General features: G+C 52.4%; 1 protein-coding gene across 1 annotated transcript in view; it reads left to right on the forward strand.

Moving 5' to 3' along the window:
- Window positions 1-393: 393 nt before the first annotated feature.
- The window catches only part of FOXO6 (forkhead box O6), a 29,292-nt gene continuing 7,761 nt past the window's right edge, over window positions 394-21,924 (forward strand). The window contains exons 1-2 of the mRNA XM_027864721.1: window positions 394-554; window positions 1,107-1,659. Coding sequence (XP_027720522.1) covers window positions 394-554; window positions 1,107-1,659 — 714 coding nt within the window. The remainder of the gene's footprint in view (window positions 555-1,106; window positions 1,660-21,924) is intronic.

Below are 21,924 nucleotides of genomic sequence, written 5' to 3' on the forward strand. Positions count from 1 at the left end.
GACTCCCGAGAACGCCGCGCCCGGCGGGACCGGGGCGGGGGGGGGGAGGTGCCCGCGGCGCCGGGAGCGTGCACGCCCCCGCCCCCCCGTTCTCGGCTCCCCGCTCCCCCTTCCCTCCCCGCGCCGCGCCGGGCCCGCCCCCTCCCCAGCTCCCCCTCCCCTTCCCTTCCTTCCCCTCTTCTCCCCAGCTCCCCCCCCCCTCCCGGAGGTGCAGCCGGCGCTGAGCGCGGCAGGCGCGGGAGGAGCTGGAGCAGGAGCCGGAGCGGCGGTGGCGGCTGCCTTGGCAGCGCGCGGGGTGCAGGGGGCGGCGGCGGCCGCAGCAGCAGCAGCAGCAGTAGCAGTAGCAGCAGCAGGAGCGGCGGCTCCGGCTCCGGCTCCGGATCCGGCTCCAGCATGGTGCAGCCCGGCCCCATCCCGGGGGAGCGGAGGCGGCGCGCGGGGCCAGAGCCCGGGGAGCGGCGGCGACGGCGGCGGGAGCAGCAGCAGCAACGGCAGTGGCGGCAGCGCGAGCAGCGAGAGCAAGAGGCTCCGGCTCCAGCTCCAGTGGGCTGCAGGTGCTAGAGCGGGCCGGCCAAGGTGTGCGCCCACCTGGCCCGAGGCACCGGGCTCTGGCGTGGGGCGCAGCCACCGCCGCTCCGGGTTTCTCCATCGCCTTCCTCTTCCCTGCTACCGCCCTACCGCCTGGATCAGAGGGGGAGCTGCCCCCTAGCCCCAGACGTCCGGGAGCTGTGGAGTGCCCGGGGGAGAGTAGCCCTAGGCCAGTGCTGCCTGCGGACCCAAGCGCCCCTTGCCCTGCCCTGTGCTGCCCCGCCCCGCCGGGTGCCCGGAGCTGCGTCCAGTGACCATGGCTCTTCTCAGCCGGTGCGCCTGAACCCCAACCCCACGCGGAACCTGAACCGCGGGGACTCCCTGGGCCTCCCCGTCTTTCCTGGTGGGTGCCCCGTGGCCCGTCCCCCCACGGGGGCGCATGCCGCCCGGAGGGCTTCCCCTTCCCCCTCCCCTGTGAGCGCGCCGTCGCCACTGCTGGGTTCCCTGGTGCCACCCGTTCTGTTCCCTCCGTCGGGTGGCCGGACTCATCCGCCTAGTGCTCTCCTCTCTGCGGCCAGAATCTCTCACTCCTGTGCCCACTGCTCCGAAGCCGGAATCACCTGCCCTGTGGCCGCCGTCGGGGGCCCCCGGGCCGGGATCATGGCCGAGAAGCTACGAGGAGCGCATCAGGTGGACATCGACCCGGACTTCGAGCCGCAGAGCCGGCCGCGCTCGTGCACCTGGCCGCTACCGCAACCCGACTTTGCAGGCGGCGGGGAAGAAGAGGATGGGGCGGCCGGGCCCGGTAGTGGCGGCGGTGGCAGTGAGAGCACCGAGAACGGAGGGACTGGGGCGGGCGCTGGGGAGCGCAAGGCGGTGGTGGTGGCTGGGGCCCCGGCTCCCGGGACGGCGGCTCTACCGGTGCTGGGTGGGGACGCTGGACAGCTCCGGAAGGCTAAGACCTCTCGGCGAAACGCCTGGGGCAACCTGTCCTATGCTGACCTCATCACCAAAGCCATTGAGAGCGCCCCGGACAAGCGGCTCACACTCTCCCAGATCTATGACTGGATGGTTCGATACGTGCCCTATTTCAAGGATAAGGGTGATAGTAACAGCTCAGCTGGCTGGAAGGTGAGAGCCCCCGGAGTGCTTGGGCTACAGTAGAGAATGTCTGGGGTGGGTCTGAGGTGGAAAGGCTAGCTGACAGTGGGCACTAGCAGTCCTAGTGCCTGTGTCTGTAGGGGGAGGGGGGGATTGTACCCAGCTAGCCAGTGCATGGAGGAATGTGACTGGAGACTCAGGCTGGGGGAGGGGGGTAAGATGCTGGGTTCAGGACAAGTTCACAGCCCCCAGAGCTTATCCCCAGTTAGATCAAAGGTAGGTCCCAGGTGGCCCTTAGGTGGGTTTCCATGTCCCTTGCCTAAATGGAGGGAGGTGGCAATGGGGAGAATTTGGAACCCTACTTCCTAGTAGACCAGATAGGTCTTTATTTTTCCCTTGGCTGAGGTGAGGAAAATCGGGCACTGCCTGTTGACACCCCCCTTCTCCTCAGCCTTGTGCCTAGGAGTGTGTGTGTATGTGGATTATTGTTTTGTTTTGTTTTTGAAAGGGAGGGTTGTCTCCTTGAGGGGGGGAGGGGTAGGACCCTAGGCCTAGGTATAGGGAAAACACAGTGTTAGAGCACAGGAGTGGTACTCCCCAAATTGGGGGGGGGAGGGCAGCTTTGGGAGGAAAAGGAAGAAGAAGCTGACCCTGTAAGAAAGGGTCCCCTCCTATCTGCATGTGTGAGAGCTTTGAGTGTCCAGTTGCCTGCCAGCAGGTGGCATAGTTAACATGGGAAGCAGAGAAACTGAGGCACAGGGAAAATCAAAGGTTTACACAGAGGATTGGAGCTAACACCCCACCTCATTCCATTCTCTCTGATAGTCTTATTACCCCTGCTTCCTTTGGACTCAACGTGTTCTACTTGGGGGATTGGAAAGTGCTTACAAGTATATAGGGCTGCATCATTAAGGCTAGAAGGCCCCAAGTTTATATTGGGGAGTGTCCTCTGGGAGTTCTCAGGTCTGTGGGGAGGGGTAAGGAGCTCTTAATGCTTTTTCAGGTCTGGTCATAGGCACTTCCTTGCAGAGGCCTCAGGCCCTAATCTGTTTGGGGAGGCTAGCTTACTGGGACAGTGGCCATTGACCCTCCCCCAGACACTAGAGCATTGGTCAACTCTCTCCCTGTTCCCCCCTTAGAATCTGGCACTGGGCCACACCTTTCCCCTTGGTCATGCCACTGGTTCCTGGAGTTCAGAAAGAGGACAAGGTCATGCACAGGATTCTGGATATGCCCAGAATAAGCAGGGACAAATGCATTTGGTGATGGTGGTGGTAGTGGTGGTGGTGGTGGTGATGGTGGTATGTGTGTGTGTGTGTGTGTGTGTGTGTGTGTGTGTGTGTGTACATAATAGCTCTCATTTCTATAGTGATTTAAGGTTTGCAAATAGATTTGCCCATTATGTAGGTGAGGTATAGGCAGTGAGTATTATTATTCCCATTTTACACATGAAGAAACTAAGCCTTGGACAGTGACTTGTCCATGTTCCTACACTAAGCAGAGGAAGCAGGATGTGAACCTAGAGCCTGTATTGGCCCATACCCTATGTTGGCTCCCAAGCAAAGGCGTTCCACGTACCACTCAGTCAGCAGCTTTTGTGCTGAGGCTTGCTAGGGACCCGACCCTGAGCTACACACCTCAGGGAAGTGTAGAAGGAAAGAGCAGAGTCCCTACCTTCTGGGAGCTTACGATTCAAATGGTTGGCCAAGAATGAGCAAAGCCAAGAGAGCTAGCAAAAGAAGACGGGGTGTGCTCAGGGTGAGATGTGGGGTACAGCCCAGCTGGAGGAGCTTAGAGTAGGCTAAGGCTTTCTGTAGGAAGTGGGGTCTGGAATGATGAGACAGGGTAGAAGGATATTGCAAGCGAGGGATAGGTGTGAGCAGAGGTTGGAAAGTCTGAAAATCCAAGGCTGGCGGAGCAGAGGGTGGCCATGGTGTGGAGTTATGTGAGGCTGGAAAGGGAGCTGGGACAGACTGGGTGGAACGTGAATGCCAGACTTGAGGGGATCAGTACTCTATCCTTGTTGGAAGGGGGGAAGCTGCTGAAGGTGTTTTAGGGGGAAGTGATAGTGTCAGAGTTGGGAGGAACATCTAGTCCAATCTCTTCTTTTTGCTGAGAAGGAAATCAAGGCCCAGAGAGGAGGAAATAACCAGTCCAAGGTCATGTGGCAAGTTAATAGCAGAGCTGAGAATGGAACCCAGGTTTCCTGTCTCCCAGTCCAGGCTCTGTCCATTACCCTGAGCTATCCCCTAAAAGGGCCATAGAGGCATATAAAGCTTACCTACCTGTTCAGGGTTAAGAGCTTCCAAACTAACTACTCTATTGCATTGGCAAGGACTTGTCTGGGCTGCCCAGAGGCCTCGATTTCTTCATCTGTATAGGGAGATTGGATGGGACTTTACCCAAGGTCATAGAGGGAGCAGGGACCCCTGACTCCCAGTCTGGTCTGTAAAGCCTCAGTTTACCTTAAGCTGCTTAGAAGTGGATCTCCTTTTTCTATGCCTCAAGGAGAGAACACAGGCTTCCTCCTTCCCAGTCTTTGGAAGGAGCCCATGTGGCCCATGTTGAGAACTAGAGCCCTGGGTCACTGGACCTCACCTACCTCCATCCTTGTTGAGGGTGGAATGGGATGAGATAGAATTAATCACCCAGTGTGTGTGTTCTAGCACCTGCCAGAAAGGGAGAGCTCCCTGGGGTCAGGATGGTAAACTCCATCAGGCAGAGGAAAAGGAGGTCTCCCTAGTCAGTTGCTGATGGCTGGTTGGGTCCTGGAACAGATCCCTCATCTCTCCTCCTACTGATCTCTTTTCCCCCACTTCCATCCTTTAAAATTTTATTTTTTTTCTTCAAATATTTATAGGGCCCTTCCTGTGTTCCCGGCTTCATGCCAGGTACTGTGGGGCACATAGGAGGAACAGATTCAGTCCCTTCCCTCCAGATCTATTTGGAAAAAGAAGCTGTCCAGGTTAGAGAACCAAAGACAGTATTAGGCCAAGTCTAATCAGGTGCTGAGTATGATGAGGAGGGAAATTATTAAATTGGGGAAAGTTGCCTAGGTGAGGCAGTCCTTAGCTTGTACTCTGAAAGATGGGTAGAGCTGGCATAGGCCTCTAGCCCTCTGGGCACTCCAGAGATGGGGAGAGGGATTGGTGTAAGCAAAGGGTTGGAGGGAGGAGGCCTATTCTGGGCAAAGTAAGGTGACCAGCCAGAGTAGACTGTGCATGAAGCTAGGGACAGGGAGAGAAATCTGGAAAGGCAGCTAGTTTGGAGCCAGCATGTGAAGGGTCTTAAGTGCTCAGCACAGGAGTTGGAGAATTTGATCCGTAGGTAGTGGGAGCCACTGAGGATTCCAAGCAGGCTGGTGAATTGAGTTGCTTGTCTAACAGATATTTATTAAGCCACCTCCTGTGTCCACAGCATTGTACTATGAGCCAAAAATAATGGTTGAAAGAAGTCCTCACTTTACATGCATTATCCTCACAACAACCTTATGAGGTGGGTGCTCCAGGTAATTATCGTTATCTCCTTTTTACAGATGAAACTTGAGGTTTAGGTGAAATGATTTGTCTAGGGTCATGAGGGCAGGCAACGTTGGAGCTGGGGTGATATGGATGAGCAGCTGGTTAGGAAGATGATGAATACATATGTCAAGGATGGACTGAAGGGGAGAGATTGGAGGTGGAAATGCCAATCAGGCTGCTAGGCAGTGATGGGGTACTGAACTGGTTGGGGAAGTGATTTCCTGGAAGTTGAGAGGAGGGGACAGATGGGAGAGTAGTTGTACTGTTCTGGCCACCCCAAGACCTCTCCTTTCCTGCTTCATGCATGGCCAGCCCCAGACCTTTCTCCTAATCCTTCAGGACTATGAGATATTACATATGGAAGGCACTTTCAAGATCATTTAATCCAATCCTCTGATTTTACAGATGGGAAAAGAGAGGCCCAAAGGAAGGAAAGTGATGCTTCCAGGGTTACCCAGGCAGTAAATCGCCAAGGTGGGATTTGAATTTAGGCCCTTCCACTCTTAATCCAAAGCTCTCTTGGCATTGATTTCTTTCTTCTTGTAAAAGGGATTAAGAGGGCACAGACTCCAAAGGCCCTAGAGCTCCTGTGACCATACCAGGCATACCCAGCTCCAGTCCTCTGGGAAGCCTCCCATGGTGCATCTGACTTCTCCCCTGCCTCCTCTTCACCCCTTCCCCTTTCCTGTCCCCCTTGCATAAAATCCTCCCCTGAATCCCTGCCACACTTCTAACATACCATCACCAAGGGTAGGTTCCTCTGTATGTTATAAACTCTCTACTGTGTAGGTGGAATCTCTTCTTGGGTTGTTGTGGCACCTGTCTGGTGTATGGCCCCTACTAAGAGAGCTCCCTGAGGACAGGCCAGAAGCTGATCCATGTTTTTCCTCACCCTCCTACCTGAACACAGATCCACAAGCTCATAGGATAGAACTGGAAAGGATCATTATAGCATCATTGACTCTACTACTCCCATTGTATAGAGGAGGAAACTGAGGCCCAGAGAAGGTGAGGTAGGAATGGGGATTTACCCAGTGTCACACAGTAGTGAATTGTCATAACTGGGCTGAGAACTCAGGTTCTCTCACTCCAAATCCATCGTTCTTCCTTCCTCAGCCCAGTGAGGAGTTTCCCTACCCTGGGCCTGCTAAGGTCTTCCATTTTTGAGGGCCAGCTTCTTTCCCTAACCATCCTAGGAGAACACTGCTTCAGTCCAGGAGTTCGTCTGCAGGTGTCCTCCTTCCAACCTTTATTTTCAGTAACCTTTGGTTTCCTTTCTTTTTCCTACGGATTTTATTTCACTTGTTTAAGAACATAATTCTGAGAAACGATCCATACGTTTCACCAGATTGCCCAAGGGGTTCATTACACAAAGGGTACCCCTGCTCGGTAGCGTCATCTAATCCACTCTTACTGTTCTTTACGCCAGAGCTCCAGGAGCCCAGACTCTGACCCTTCTGGGGTCCCCCAGCCTGCTTGCCTCCTCCTTGGATTCAGAAAGGCCCACTCAGTCCTGTCCGCCACTACCTTTGCCCCTTCTACTGTTCCTCTCCTGCCTAGAGCACCCATACCCTCTGTCCCCTCCCCTCTTCAGAAGCTCTGGTGTCTTTTTCTCAGATTTATATCCAGGAATAAAGAATGACAGAAGGGAAAATACAGGAATAGGGTAAAGAAATTCTCTTCTGCTCAGGCATGAGGCTGGCTGGCTCCAGGCTCATTAATCTAGTCCACCACTGCCAGAGCCACTGAAAGGAAATGCTTCAGGCCAGAGGGGCCCCCTCTGAGAAAGCCACTGGGGAGGCTCTGCCCAGCAGGAGCTGACTGCCCAGGAGGAGCTGACTGCCCAGGGGGCTGAGATCCTCAGAAGCCCCTGCCCGGGACTCTTTCTTACTGGGCCCTGCCTACAGTAGGTATCCAGTCAATATTTGAGGAGGGAGTGAGTCTTGGTGACTCTGCCTCCCTCCCACTGCATCCTCTTCCTGATATTGAAGGCCTCTTGCTCCTTTCCCATGCCCATTGGAAGGAGGGAGGGAGGGAGGGAAGAAAAGCCTGTGTCCCCCAGGCCAGTTCCTCATGGAGCTAGGCTCAGCCCAGCCTCGGCCTGGTCCAGCCCTCTGGGTCAAGCCAGCCAGGGATTGGGAGAAATGGCCCCTGGGCAGCTGCAGGCTGTTCTGGAGAAACCCAGGACCAAGCAGATCCAAGGCCTGGGCCCCATGCCCACAGCAGGCCCCCTGGAGTGGGACAAAGGGGCCTCATGCCCACAGCCTGAGGGAATGGGCAGGGCTAGGGGGCATGGTGCCAACTTGGGGCCAGGATTCCCTTCTTCCCCAGGTGTAGCTGGGGCAGGGTGCCAGCCTGCTGGGCCAGCCGGTTTGCCAGGGCAGCTGCTCCCAGGAAAGGAGTAGCAGAATGAATTTGGAGTGGGGTGTGTGTGTGTGTGTGTGTGTGTGTGTGTGTGTGTGTGTGTGTGTGTGTGCGCGAGCGCGTGTGTTGGGTGGGGGGGGGGGAAAGTAGGGAAGCCCAGACACCCCCATCTCCATGGCTTCTCCTTGGAATGGATCCTCTTCGGGGTCAGAGAACCACGTAGAGCTTCCCAAGGGGAGGGATGGGTTCCTTGATTCCTTCCTTCCCTGACTGTGGCTTCTTCCCCAAGCCTCCTTGGGAGTTCCTTAAGGAATAAAGGACTGGGAACATGGGGCGCCGGGGAGTATGGGATTAGATGTCAGAAGGAAGGTTTAAATCTTGTCTCTGTTATATGTGTGACCTCGGGCAAATATGAGTTTGTTCTTATACATGTTGAAATGGCTAGATTTTGTGACTTGAAGTCCAGAAGAGAGCCAGGGGCCAATGTCAGCTCAGACACTTGCTAGCCAGGTAACGCCAGCTTTTTCATCCTGGAGATAATAATAAGGGTGATGTGATCACCTCCCCAGGGTACTGGGAGGCTCACTTGAGGTGCTGCTTCGTTCGCCTCCAGCTCTAGGTGAATGTGAGTTGTTATATCACTGTTATTATTATTGTTATTACAAGGTGCATTCCTGATGAGTGCAGAATACCAGCATTCTCATCCTCATGACGGGGAAATGAGGTTCAAAGGGTTGAATGACCTTTCTCATCATTCTTTGGTCTTAACCGGATCGAGGATCAGTTAGAATTTGAACCCAAGCCTCCAGATCTAGGACTTATTGTATTCGGTTTCTCCACGTTCTTTCCAGCCGGTGTCTCCATCCGCCTCTCCTCCGGTAGAGGTGGGCTGGGTGTTGGGGACTGCCTCAGTTCCTTAGAAGTGAGGGAGGGGCTGGGGGGTTGAGGGGAGGCGGGGTTGGACTCCACCTACCCACAGATATTGGATTCAGACTCTGGTGTGTATGTGGGGGTGGGGCTTGCTGGGATTCACAAGGCTGTGGGAAACTGCCAGCACAGGGTTGGTGGGGGGCAGCGCCTCCCTTCCTCTCCCCTGACTCTGAGCTGGGTTCCCTCACCTCATCCATCTGTCTGGTTCTCTCCCTCCCCCCACCCCCGAAGGCAGCGCGTGTTTCCCTGCTGGTTAGGACTCTGGAGAGCCTGGGGGTGGGGGGGAGGCTCTGAGGGCGTCCTCACATACTGTACTGAGCAGGGGCCTGGCAGCCTCCTGGGCTTGTGCCCGCCGCTCCTGGCACACGGGCTCCCACAACCACCTGCTCACACCCACCCACGCCCGGTGGCGCTCCCAGGGCCCTCCCCTCTCCCTCCCCCGGGATGCTCTTGGTGCTCACTCCCCACCCCTCGCTGTTCCCCCGGTCCCCTCAGGGGCACCTTCCTTTCTCCCTGGCTTCTACCTTGGTCTGAGAGAGCCCTGGGTGGGGAGGGGTGGGGATGGGGGCCCATAGGAGCGGAGGGAGTAGGAGTCGCTGAAGCCTATCAATACCTCTGCTTTGCCTGAGGGTGGGAGACAGACAGGCTGGAAGCCAGAGAGCCCCCCCGGGGCTGGGGTGAAAAAAGAAGGGGGGCTTCCAGGGCCCCCGCCTGCCACCTGGCGAGGTTCCAAGCGCTGGGGACGCTGGAGGGCGGGCGGCCGTGCCAGGCAGTAATTGCAGACAGACTAATTTAAAGAGACGAGACAGTTATTTTTAACTCATGCTAAGGTAATGAACCGATCTCCAAGCTGAGGGTTCAAAAGTTCAACCCCCCCAACATACACCCCCTTATCCTCTCTTTCTCAACCCACCATCTCCCTTTCCAGGGCCCTGACCCTGACCTCTCCTTTGGAGGGGGTGGAGGTGGGGTACAGGGGTGCTGATGTGGCTTCCTTCCCTAAAAAAGAGGCTGAGCCCTGGGACTGATTGCCCCATGTACCGGTCACTGTTGAGTTTTGCTCCATGGGCCAGGGGTTCTTCTCCCACCCCCAGCCTCCCAAGGCAGGAAGACCAGAAATGTGGGACACAGGACAAGCCACTGCTCCCTGCTTCCTGCCAGAGGCTAGGGGTTCCTCAGGCCTGGCAAGTCTACTCTGTGTCTTTGGGGTCCCAACAGGCTCACACACCCAAGGGCAGCCACCATGGCTGAGGGGGTAGAGGGGCAGCTTTACCCCAGAGAAGGTAGGAATCTGTCAATCTAGTGTCTAAGAGCCTTCCGGCTTTCATTATGGCCACTTTTTTCTCCTCTCACCCACCAACTCCCTAAATGTCTGCCCAGATAGAGGGACAGAGAAATCTCAGCCTTGGTTAAAAAGGGGAGGGGAGGAGTAGCTACTCACCCCCCCATGGGCTCAGACTCTCAGATCAGGGAGACCCTCAGAGGTTGTGGGATCCATCCCTGATCCAATATGCCCTCCAACCTTTCCTTGAATACTCACCACTGTACTGGACCCCAAGGTTCTCAATCTATTTTATGTCATGACCTTTTCCACACAGTCTGGTGAAGCCTGTATGGACCTCCTTCTTACAAAAAAATGTTTTTTAAAATAAAATACATAATAAAAAGGAAAAGCCATAGTGAAATAATTTTATATATTACATATATGAATATATAAAATATATTCAGTAATATATACATAAATATATCTTTAAATGCAATTTTACAGACCCCAAGTTAAGAAGCCCTGATCTAGGCCACTGAATTTTAGAGCGTCTCATCTGACCCCTTCATTTTGTAGATGAAGAAACTGGGACCCAGAGAGGGGGTAGGTCGCGTACACACACTAGTATGTGTCATAATTGGGATCTGAACCAGAGTCTCCCAACTCCTCCCTGCCTCCCACCCCTGGCTCCATTCAGGGCTCCTTCAGCCAGAGTCTAGACCATGGAGTCAGGAAGTTCTAGGCACAGTGCCTGGCATATAGTAGGTGTTTAATAAATGCTCATTGCCTTCAGTGTTGAGCCCAACCCTGCTTCCCAGTATCTTCCACTCTCTGTTCCTAGCTCTGCCCCCTAGGGTCAAGCAAAACCAATCGGACCCCTCTTTCCCATGCCAGCTCTCCAAATTCTTGATGATGCCCCCACTTAAGTTTTTTCCAGGCTAAATGCCTCCAGTTCCATCATTGTTCTAGACTCTGCCCTGCTCCCCACTCTTTGCTGGGCAGTACAAGGGCAGACGTTGAAGGATAGGGTGATGGAGGAGGAGTAGCTGTTAGTGAAGCTGGTTGAATATGTGAGTGCTTCATTTCACCCCATATGGACATGTGAGTGAATGTGTGTGAGAGAGATACTGTACACACACAGGGACCCTGAGGGAGGAGCTTAGATCAGCTCAGGGTGACCCTACTAACCACCTTTCTCTGCTGCCACCCCTGTCACAGGGCTGCCATTGTAGTCTCTCCTCCGTTTTCAGCTTCCTAGGCTCTGAATCGTTCCCCTTGGCCCCAGTTTCAACATTCATTCATTCAATCATTCATTAACTCATTTGACCACCATGTCTTAAGAAGCAAATCTGCAGAGCAGTGCTCTCCGAGGTGGAGGAGTGTAGATAAAACACAGCCCTTACCCTCAGGTAGCAAAAGAGAGAGAAAACTCTAACCCACAATATCACCTGGTAAGCATGTGGGGCTGGGGAAAGAACTCTGGATTTGGAGCCAGATTACTTGGGTTCAAATCCCCGAGCTGCCCCTTACTACTAATATGATCATGGACAATTCTTAGGTCTACTCTGGACCTAAGTTTTCTCATCTGTAAAATGAAGCCGAGTTGGACAAGATGATTTCTCAAGGCCCCTTCTGTTGCTAAGCACATGACCTAAGTAAATACATGAGAGAGGTAAAAAGCATCATTGGAGAACCAAGAAGGAAGGGTTAGCAAGGTAGAGGTAAGGGAGGAATGAGGGGTGGCATTTGGATTGGTCTGTAAAGGACAGATAGAAATCCAACTCCTAAGAAGAAAGAGGACATTCGAGGCCTGGGCAAAGGTGCTGTGGCAGGAGAGTATGGGACATGTTGGTCCCAGTCTGGCTGGAGGGGCTTAGGTATGTCTTGAAGGATAACATGAGATGAACCCAGAAAGGTAGGGTGGATCCAGGTTTTCAGAGGGTCTCGAGTGCCAGGTAAAGGGGGCCTATTTGCCCCCATCTTCTGTCCCTAGATACTTAGTGATAGAGGCCTATTTGCCACCACCTTCTCATCCCTAGATGAGATCAGGCTATAAAGTTAGGTTGGCAGTAGTTTGTGGAGGGCTTTGAATGCCAGATGGAATTTGATCTTTAATTGGTTGGTTTTAGGAAGATTTTTATCAGAAGAGTAACATGACCAGATTTTAGGCATAAATAAGATTATTCTGTCAGTGTAGGAAGGACAGGTTGAAGGGGGTGGTAGAGACTGGAGGCAGGAAGACCTGTTGGGAGGCTATTCCAATAGTCCAGGCAGGTGGTGATGGGTGCCTTGTATACGAGGGAGCAGTGGCTGTGGGTGTGGAGAGGAGGGAATGAATAATAGGAGGATGGTTCCAGAGCTGAAATCAATGCAGCTTGGTAACTGATCGTGTGTGTGAGAAATGAGGGAGAGAGGACCCAGAGGTTTTGAACACAACAGAAATGGAGGTTCTGGGTGCCATACACAGACCTGGTATGTGGGCACTGATTGGTGAGGGGTGCTTGGGGGGCACCAAGGACTTGAGCCTGGCATCTGCTTTCCCACAATACCACATAGGTACGGAGACTGCCCCCAGTACTGGACCCAAGAGGGCAGGGGGCCAGCCTTTTGGGGAACAGAGTGCTTAAAAAGGAGCCCCTCGTATCCTACCTACCTTCAGCCCCTCTGAGCTGGGGCATGGGGGCTACGGGGGGGGCCCAGCGGGACTCGGGGGCCTGGGGGGGGGGGGGGGGGGGGGGGGGGCAGGGGGGAAGGGGAGTCTTCACTCCCATTTCTTGTTGCTGAAGAAGGAGGGGCATGGGAGGAAAATCTCCCCCTGGAAAGAGCTGTATTTAGAGCCCCTCCCCCTATTCCTAGGCACCCCAGTTGCCATGGAAACCCTCCTGTTTGGGATGGGTTCAGCTGTTAATGTTCCCCCTCCCTATATGTGGAGGTGGGAGGGGGCCCAGGTGGCCTGTGTGGGAGGGGCCTCTCTCTGAGTCAGAAGCCCTGGGTTCCAGTCCCAGCTGTGCCAGAGGACTTGCTGTGTGATATTGGACAAACTCCTTATACTCTCTGGGTTTCAGTTTTCCCTTCTATAAAATGAAAGGGTCTGGATGAGATGTGGGGTAAGGTCACTTCTAGCCCTGATCGTTTCTGTTCTGTAAATCTGGTTGGAGTTTGGTACACAGGCTGGGGTTTCAGACATTCCCTCCCCATACCCACCTTCCATACACAGAAGACAAGTCTCTGGTCATTCAGGGCCCTTCTTGGAGAGACCAAGCCTTCTCCTCCTCTCTCCCATCCAGCTGCACCCACCAGATTCCTCCATTATTCACCTGCTGGAATCCCTAGAGTCAACCTCCCGAAAATACGGCTTCTCTGGGTCATTAGCCTTTGCAAAAAACCTGTAGTGTCTACTTTTTGGATTGAATCCCAACTCCTCAACCTGGCATTCGAGGCCCCCAGCCAACTTTCTCCACCTCAAAACATCTCCCTTTAGCACACAGCTAGTAAGTAGCAGAGCTGGAATTCAAACTCAATGTTCTTTTTAATGCCTGTAGCCACTCTGGATTGAGGCCTGAGTTTCATTCCTAACTGCCACTAGCTGATTTTGGGTGACCTTGGCACAGTCATTTCCTTTCCCTCCCTGGCCAACAGCTTTCTCTTCTCTAAAATGAAGACATCTGTCTAGGGTTCCTTCCAGCTCTGACATTCTCTGAATATCTTAGAGCCACGCCCTGCCCCCAGCTACTTTATTCTAACCAATTACTCACACCCTCCTAACTCACCCATTCCCACCTCCTGTTTCTTGCTCCTGTGTTCACCCCCCAATCTCATCCTTCACTCTTTTAAGACCCAGCTCAGGCTCTTACCTCCTCCAGGAAACTCTTCTCCCAGATTAACCCCACAGTCCTCAGGCCACAACATTACCTTATGTGGTGTGTGTGTGTTTCATAGTAGATTCGAGCTCGCCCTACTACAAACTCTGCTAGACCGCCCCCGTGTCTGTGCCCTTTTGGAGCAGGCTTTAATCAGACACTGACTTCTCTACCCCGAGACTGCTGTGAGAGGCCTAGCGTGCTGGACACACTTTTAATTTTCTGTTGAATTGACTCGAATGATTCAGTAAGTCTTTGACTAACAACAGCCCCTCACAAGGGTGCAGATGGCTCTTTACAGGTTGCCAAGTATCTTCTTTTCCACTTTCTCATTTGTTCATTTACTCCTTACAACAGCTCTGTGAGGCATGGAAGAATGTGTGTGTGTGTGTGTGTGTGTGTGTGTTTTAAATTACAGATGAAGGCATGGGAGTTTTGTTTTGTTGTTTGTTTTACAGGTAAAGAAACTGAGGCAGAGATGAAGGGACTTGCCCAAGGTTGCAGAGCTAGAATTTGAATTCATGTTTTCTGATTTCTAATCTAATCTAATTTCTACCTTAAACTTCCTTCTCTACCTAAACACCTGTTGTAAAGCCAGCCTTGTTCTGGACTGTGCTATAGGGGACCTAGGAGGAGACGTTGAAGTCCCCACCATCAGGAGCCTAGGAATCTCGTACACATAGTCATTTCACACATTCATGACTAATACTCTTAGGCCGGACAGAAATCTTCTGCACCCGCCCCCAGATTCTTGGTTGCAGATGTTCCCTTGGGGCCCTGAAAGGCCTCCAGCTGCCCCAATCCCTCCAAACTGTCAGCCACTCTGTAGCTGCCCTCCACCCCCATCCCCCCCCCAAAAGGGTAAAAGAGTAATGGTATCCAAAGCATTGAAAAACTGATGGGGAGGTTTTGGATAGAAACAGAAGCTCTGTTAGGAGGAGTCTGTGTGCTGAGCACCAGGGAATCTGTTGGTCCAGGGGGTTCCATAGTTCATAAAGGAGGGACTTGAAGACCTAATGTGAATTCTGGGGGTAGGCACGGAGGGGTTTCCAGAGGAGTCGGGGCTGGGGCCAGGCCTTGATGCTAGGCGGAGGGGTGAGCATATATGGGAGATCACTGCCCAGCCTGTTCAGAGCACAGGTGACCCAGACACCACTTTGTTCTTGTTTCTAGGTCTTTGGGGCCTCCCAAGGGTTCTCCATTCATTACTCTATGGCCAGCTGGCTGATGAAATAGCCTGGCCCTGGGAGGTACAGGCTGAGGGCTAGACCATGGGGGAGCAGGCCCTATCCATGGGTACCAAACAGCCCCCTCTCCCCTCTGTCTCTGCCTGTCCCTTGGGTTGAGTCTGTGTCTGACCCAGGGGCAACAGCATGGCAAGGGTGTCTCCCCTGTGTAGAAGACCAAGCAGAACTCTTGAGTTCAAAAGATGAGAGCTGTTCAGAAGTGGAATGGACTCTCGTTCCCAGGGGGAACTAAATTCCTTATCATTAGAGGCTTTCAAGTGGAGACTAGAGGAGAACTTGGGGAATATTGTAGCGAAGGGAGTATTGCAGAGGTGATTCCTGTTGATTCATTCAACAAACCTCAAGTGCCTATTGCTGTGTGCAGGGTGCCAGGTCTTGGGACAGATGCCTTTGGACTTGGAGAGTCTGTGTTCTGTGCTGTCCCTTCGAAGGCCATCTTTCCAGCCCAGGGTGCCTTTCTTCAGAAGGTGGATGTGGCTGAGAGAAAAGGAGGCTCTTAGGAAGGATTCTATATGGATATGGCAACATGGCATGGAACGAATCAGGAGTCAGAGGCCCTGGGTCCAACTCACTTCTGCCACTCTCTTAACCTTAAGCCTGTCCTGTCCCTTCTCTGGACCTCAGTTTCCTCCTCTGTAAAATGGGCTATTGGACCTTGCAATTCTGAATCCTGTGATCCTATAAGATCACAGGAGGTGGGTCTCTTGAGCAACACACTCAAATGAGGCTGGCAATGGAGCAAAGCCTTCCCACTAGCTTATAATCCACCAGGGTTATAAGGTAGGCCCCGACAGTAGGTGCATGGGCATTTGGGGAGTGGGGGGTTGGCTCGCACCAGCTGGCAGGGAGGGGGAGCCCCATCATTCCCTCCCCACCCACCCACCCACCCACCAGCTGCCTCTCTAAGTCCCTCCCTGACGACCAGGCTCCTCCAGCAGAGCTGAGGCTGCTCCCCTTGTCTGGGGCTTGCCCAGGTGGGCCCAAAGCATTTCAGAGTGGTAGGGACAGTAGTGGCCTGAGCCCTGGGACAACCCACAGATTGGAGTCTGAGCAGGGGGCATTGGTTGGAGAGGTTTCTATACTGCGCTCAGTGCTCTCTTTTCCTTCTCCTCCTTCCTCCCTCTCTTTCCCCTTCTCTTAGGGGACCTATGTCCTCAGCTGGCCTCATCCTCCAACTTGTAACCTGAGTTAGGAGGAGAGGGGGGGATCTGCTATGCAGTGTGGGTGGCACCTGCCCCTGAGCAGATGTGCCTGGGTGGGGCCAGGCAGGGTAGAGAAATTGGGGCTGATCCAAGGAAGCTGGAAGGCTGTATTCCTTTCCCCCCTCCAACCTTAGTGGTGGGGGCTTCTGATGGGCTCCTGGCCCTCCCCCTTTTCTGCTCCAGTGCTGAGTACAAGCAGCTGAAGGCCCCAGAATGCCTGCCTGGGCAGCAGGCAGACCTTGGACCCTGCCCGAGTTGCCTCCTCTTAACTCCCGCTCCCCCTACCCCTTGGCCTTGGGGGTTGTCTGCTTTCCCTGGGTGGCTGGGCCCCGGGAGAGCAGATGGTTCTCACTGGCTTTGAGCCAATGGCCCGGGCCCATAATCCACAGGAACCCAGGCCCTGTGGGGCTGGGGAGCAGCTGCCAGGCCCCACCCCAGAGCTGGCCGCATGGCAGGGGAGGGTGAGGTCACAGCAGCTGCTCTAAGGTCCAAGATCCCCAGGGGGTGAAACTGTTGGGGAGAGAGAGGGAGGAGCTGAGAGAAGAGGAGGAGAAGGGGGTGGGATAGGGCCTGGTGCTTGAGAGCCAGACCTAGTATACTTGGGCAGGCCCAGTAGGACTGACCTCCCCACTACCACCACCACCTCCCTATGGTTAAGTACCAGCAGGGACCACCACACACATTTACCCTGGAGGCACTGATATAGAGCCGGGAGGGCCCTTAGAACCCAGGATGTCAGAGCTGGGAGGGCCCTTAGACTAAGAATATCAGAGCTAGGAGGGCTCTTAGAACAGAAAATGTCAGAGCTGAGGGGGACCTCAAAGATCCTTTATCAGGGGGCTCTTAACCATTTCTGTGTCCTGGATCTTCTTGGCTCTCTGGTGAAGCCTGGGCCCCTTCTCAGAATAATGTTTTTAAACACATAAAATAAAATATATAAAATTACAAAGGAAACCAATTATATTGAATTACGGTTATCCAAATGCACATTGTTTAAAAAACAAGTCAACAGACCTTGGGGTTAAGAACCATTATTTGTAGTCTAACAACCTTGCTTATAGAGTTCCATAAAGAAGGGATTTCCCAAAGCTATGTAACTTAAGTGGCCCAGTAGCAACCAGAATCCCCAATCTCTGGCCCCCTATTCCTAAACCCTGTGTGTTTCCACTAGATCTCCTCTGAAACAAGGTCACTGTCCTGTCTGTGACCTGCAGATCTTAGCCCAAGCACCAGCTCAGCAGAATCCCTGGGCTGCCAGACTTCCTTCCACACTCCCCCCAGGTCCAGGACAAAGTTCTCTGGCCCCACCTCAGCCTCAGTGCCTTCTCTGAACTCCCTCCCCACTGGGCTCAGAAGAAGTTCTCAGACATGTGTTTCCAAAACCCTTGACCTTTCCCACAGTTTCCAAACCCCTTTTTCATTTTTCTGAGTTTCCAGAATTCTTGAGAAGCCTAGGACTGAGTGTAAACCTGTCCCAGAAGCTTCAGGGAGATGAAACTGGTGCCGGGGTCTAGGGAGTGAGCCACCTTACACACCATTCAGCTTTTTCTGGCTGTCTTCCACTTTCATTCATAATCATCCTTCTCTTTACTAGCACTCCATCGAAGCGTGCAGCAATGGAAAAGAGCCCTGAACTTGAAGGCAGAGGATATGAGCTCAAATCCCAGCTCTGCCACCTGTGTGACCTTGAGCAAGTTACTGCACCTCTCTGGCCTCAGTTTCTTCATCTGTAAGAGGAGGGGGTTGGACTAGGTGGGTTCTGAGGTCTCTTCCAGATCTTAATCCAAGATCTCCACCTTCAGCTTCTTGAGGTGCACCTGTTTGTAGTGTTGCCTAGTCTCGCGGTTTGGATCAAGTGAGAGAAGAAGATTTGTAAAGTGCTTAGCACAGTGTCCAGCACATCGTAGGCACTTAATACTTTCTTTGAGCATTTACTGAATGCGCATTCCCTATATATTCCCTGGGTCTCTGTCCAACCAGAAGCATGTAAAAGTTCCCTGGCAGAGGCAGAGAGTTATTTCAGCTGTCAATTTCAGTTGTCTATTTCCTGGTAGTTGACTTCTGCCTCTCCCCAATCTCTCTGTTGAACCTTCCTTCAGACCTAAATGCATCTCATAGGAATCTAAAACTCAGTCCTTTTTTCTAGATCTCCAAGGTCTCCTCAGACTCTGACATTTTAGGATGCTACAAACTCCTTAGGATTTGTGTCCATCTACCTGGTTTCTGGTCTGCTGCCAATTTAGGCTTCCCATAATTTCAAGTGCCCTGTTTTCAGTATGCTCCCTGCTACATTTTCTGGTGCCCATTCCCACCCCTATCCGAGAAGGCTCCCCTTGCTGCCTCATCCACCAGCCTCCAGGAATGGGGATTCCCTGAAATAGAAGTAGATCACCTTCACCCATTAAAAATAGATAAGTAGCTAACATTTATGTAGCAACTACTATGCTCCAGGTGCTGTGCTAAGCACTGTACAAACATCATTTAATTTGATCCTCATGGCCCTGTCGGTGCTATCATCATTATTATTCCCATTTTACTGATGAGGAAACTGAGGCTCAGAGTAGTGAGATTGCTTGCCCAGGCTTTCACTCCAGGCACTGTCTGAGTTGAAATTTGAACCCTGGTATTCCGACTACATGGCCGGTGCTTTAACCACTACACCACACTGCCTCAAAATAAGGTCACACAGTCAGATAAAGGGGTTGTGGTGTTGTTGGATAAGTGAGGTCATGTTGCTGGATAAATGAGGTTGGACTGTTGAACAAAAGAGCCAGCTTGGTGTGATGGAAGAGGCAAAGGACCTGGGTTTGAATCCTCTCTTAGCTACTTACTAGTCATATGACCTTGGTTTAGTTATTGTACTTCTCTGGGCATCGGTTTCCTCATCTGCCAAATGTGGTGGGAGGGGGACTGGTCTCTTCCAACTCTAACTGTAAGATCCTATCACTTTTAAGGGTAAAAGATTTTTGCTATAGAGTAAATGTGATACTGTCAAATGAATAAAGTGGTAGGACCAGGTAAAGAAGGCCCTGAATTTTATTTCCAGGGTATACTAGGCTATAATGCCATTGAAAGATAGGGCCAAAGTACAGTAGGCCTTGGCCCCTATAGCTACAAGACTTGGGTTTGGGAAACACTCGTTGGGTTCCCTCTGTTCCCTGAAAATCCACCTCCCAGAGGGAAGTCTTGCTTTTTGGTGGGGGCAGGGGAAGTCCAAGATCATCCTGACTTTGGACTTGGAGAAAAGAGTCCAGGAACCAAGGTAGCAAATACATATTCTGAGTGACAGAGGCCATAAGGATTCCAGAGCCTGAGCATATTCAAAGCCTGAGGTCCCAGGGTACCTGACCTGAACATGTCAGGGTGGAATTTGAGGCGTGAGGTGCTCATACCTGGGTCTGAGTCCTGGTCTAGGGTATCCATGAAACCCAGCAAGAGATTTTTCCTCCACCTCTGTGAACAGGCTCAGGGGAAAACTTGATTCTCCATCTTTTTTCTCTATATCTTGTCAGGGACCGTGTTCTCCCCCTACTCTTTCCCCCAACCAACCCCTCCAGTTAAGGCACAAGCCAAGGCTGTTTCTTCTTCCCCGGACCCTCCCCCTGACTCACCAGTTCCCACCACCTGAGGGCTCTGAAATCTGGGCCATCTGAGACCTCTGCCCTTCATGGTGACAGGTTGCTAGACAACAGCACCAGGGAGCCCTGCTTACAGCTGCCTGGAAGAGGCTGAGAGCCTAGAAGGCGTCCCTCCTCCTCTTTCTCCTGAAGCTTCCGGTCCTGAAGGGGGTAGGGGAATGTGATGGGAGAGGAGCCCAGGATGACTGAGGGAGAAGGAGCCCTGGGTGGGAACCTGAGAGCTCCATGCCTGAGGGGGCAGCTGGAGTTCTGGGGACCTGGCCTCAACTCTCTGGTACAACTCCTTGTACCCTGGGAACAGAGCTTTGGACAAGGAGTAAGATCTGGGTCATGATCCAAACCCTGTCATGTAACATCGAGCAGGTTTCTCCTTTCTGAGTCTCAGTTTCTCTCCCTGTAAAATGAGGGGTTTGGATGACACACCTGGGTGCATTCTGTGGCTCCTGTAGCAAATCATGGGAGAAGGCAGCTTGCACAGGGGATGCTCCCTTGAGGGATGGTGGTGAGTATGGGGAACTCCTAGGGGATCACTTGTGGGGAGTGAGGCTAAGGGTAGCCAGGTGCTGTGTTGAGGAGGGGGGAAGAGGTGGAGTGAGCAGCCCCTGGGGCCCATTGTATGGGGGAAGAGTTGCCAGGCACCAAAGCTCATCTCTGTCTCTGTCCTGGGGGAGCCCACGCCTATTGGGAGGTGTCATCCCCAAGCCAGCAGCCAGCCTGGGCAGACAAGCCAGGTCTCAACCTGCTCCCATTCCCCTGCCACCAAGTGTGTCTGGAGGGTATAATAATAATAATATAATAATTTATGTTTCCATAGCCCTTCAAGTTTTACAAAGCATTTTCTTTACAATAACCCTTTGAGGTAGGAATTATATGTATTCTTTCCCCCATTTTACAGATAAGGAAAAGAAGACCTAGAGAAGAATGATATCATATCCAAGATTACGTAATAAGCTAATGGCCTTAGGACTCTAGTCAGGGTGTCCTTGACTATAGTTTCAGTTCTTTCCATCATATCACAACTCATAGACTGTCAGAATTGGACCTTAACCCAACATTCTCAACTGACATGTGAGGAAGCCATCTCAGAGAAGTTAAGTGATTTGCCCAAGGTCGCACTAGAAGCGATGGAAACCTAGGGCTTCTGACTGTATGTCCAGATCATGAAAAGTCTTAAATCCAGAACTAAAGAATTTTAGAGTTTGTCCTGGAGACAGTGGGAGCCACTAAAGATTTTTGAGCATTGATGTGAAGAGGTCAGGTGTGGGCTCAAGGAAGACATCTTTGGCCATCATGTGCCAGATAAACAGGAGGAAGGGAAGCCGACTGAAAGACTGTTAAAGTAATCCAAGGGAGAAGTGACGAAGAGCTGCATAAGGTGGTGGCTGTGGGGACAGATGGGAGAATTGTTTTGTGGGAAGAATTTAGTGAGTGCTTGGGTATGGTGGATGCAGAAGAGGGAGGAGCCTTTGATGCCTCTGGGGATTTAAGCCTGGGTGCCTGGGATGTTGGTGGCCCTAAGGAAGTTGGGAGAAGGAGTTGCTTTTGGAAGATGATAAATTAGAAGATGATAATGGCAAACCACTCCACTATCTTTGCCAAGAAAACTCCACACAGGGTCAGGAAGAGTAGGACACAGCTGAAACTACTAAACAATGAATAGACATGTTGAATTTTAACTGTTTTGGTGGGACACCCAAGGGAAAGCATGCCACAAGAACCTGGAGATGCTGGTCTGGGATTGTGACCAAGAGGCCAAGGCAGGTGAGGGTGGAGAGGAGACAGGAATATTTGGAAGCCTTTAGAATGGGACGAAAAATGGGCCCGAATTTGGGGGACCTTCAGAAGAGAAAGCCAATGAACAAAACAGAAAGGTAGTTTTGTCACAAAAGGCAAGGGAGAGGAGGGAAGGCTCAAGATTCTAGGTAGTGAAGGATGTTGTGTGGCAGTGGGGAGGCCAGCTTGTAAGCACTTGCAGAGTGAGGGGTGAAGAAGTGGAGGCGCAGAGTGTGGCTGCTTTAGAAGGAGGGGAGGAGAGGATGGTAGCTTCAAGGGCTAGCAGGGGCAAGGGAAGGTGGTGGGCTTTTCTTTTGCCTTTTTAAAGGATTAGAAGACCTTTTTATAGGCATGGGAAAGGGAGAGATTGAAGATGTACTGAGCTGAGAACAGCAATGGCTGATGTTTTAAGGTCCTAGAGTACATGTGAATGGATAGTAATTATAGCTCACATTTATATATAATGTATGTTATTTGTTGTTCAGTCATTTCAGTT

This window comes from Vombatus ursinus, unplaced genomic scaffold, assembly GCF_900497805.2.
Source record: "Vombatus ursinus unplaced genomic scaffold, bare-nosed wombat genome assembly UNPS02014775.1, whole genome shotgun sequence".
NCBI classification, from domain to species: Eukaryota; Metazoa; Chordata; class Mammalia; order Diprotodontia; family Vombatidae; genus Vombatus; species Vombatus ursinus.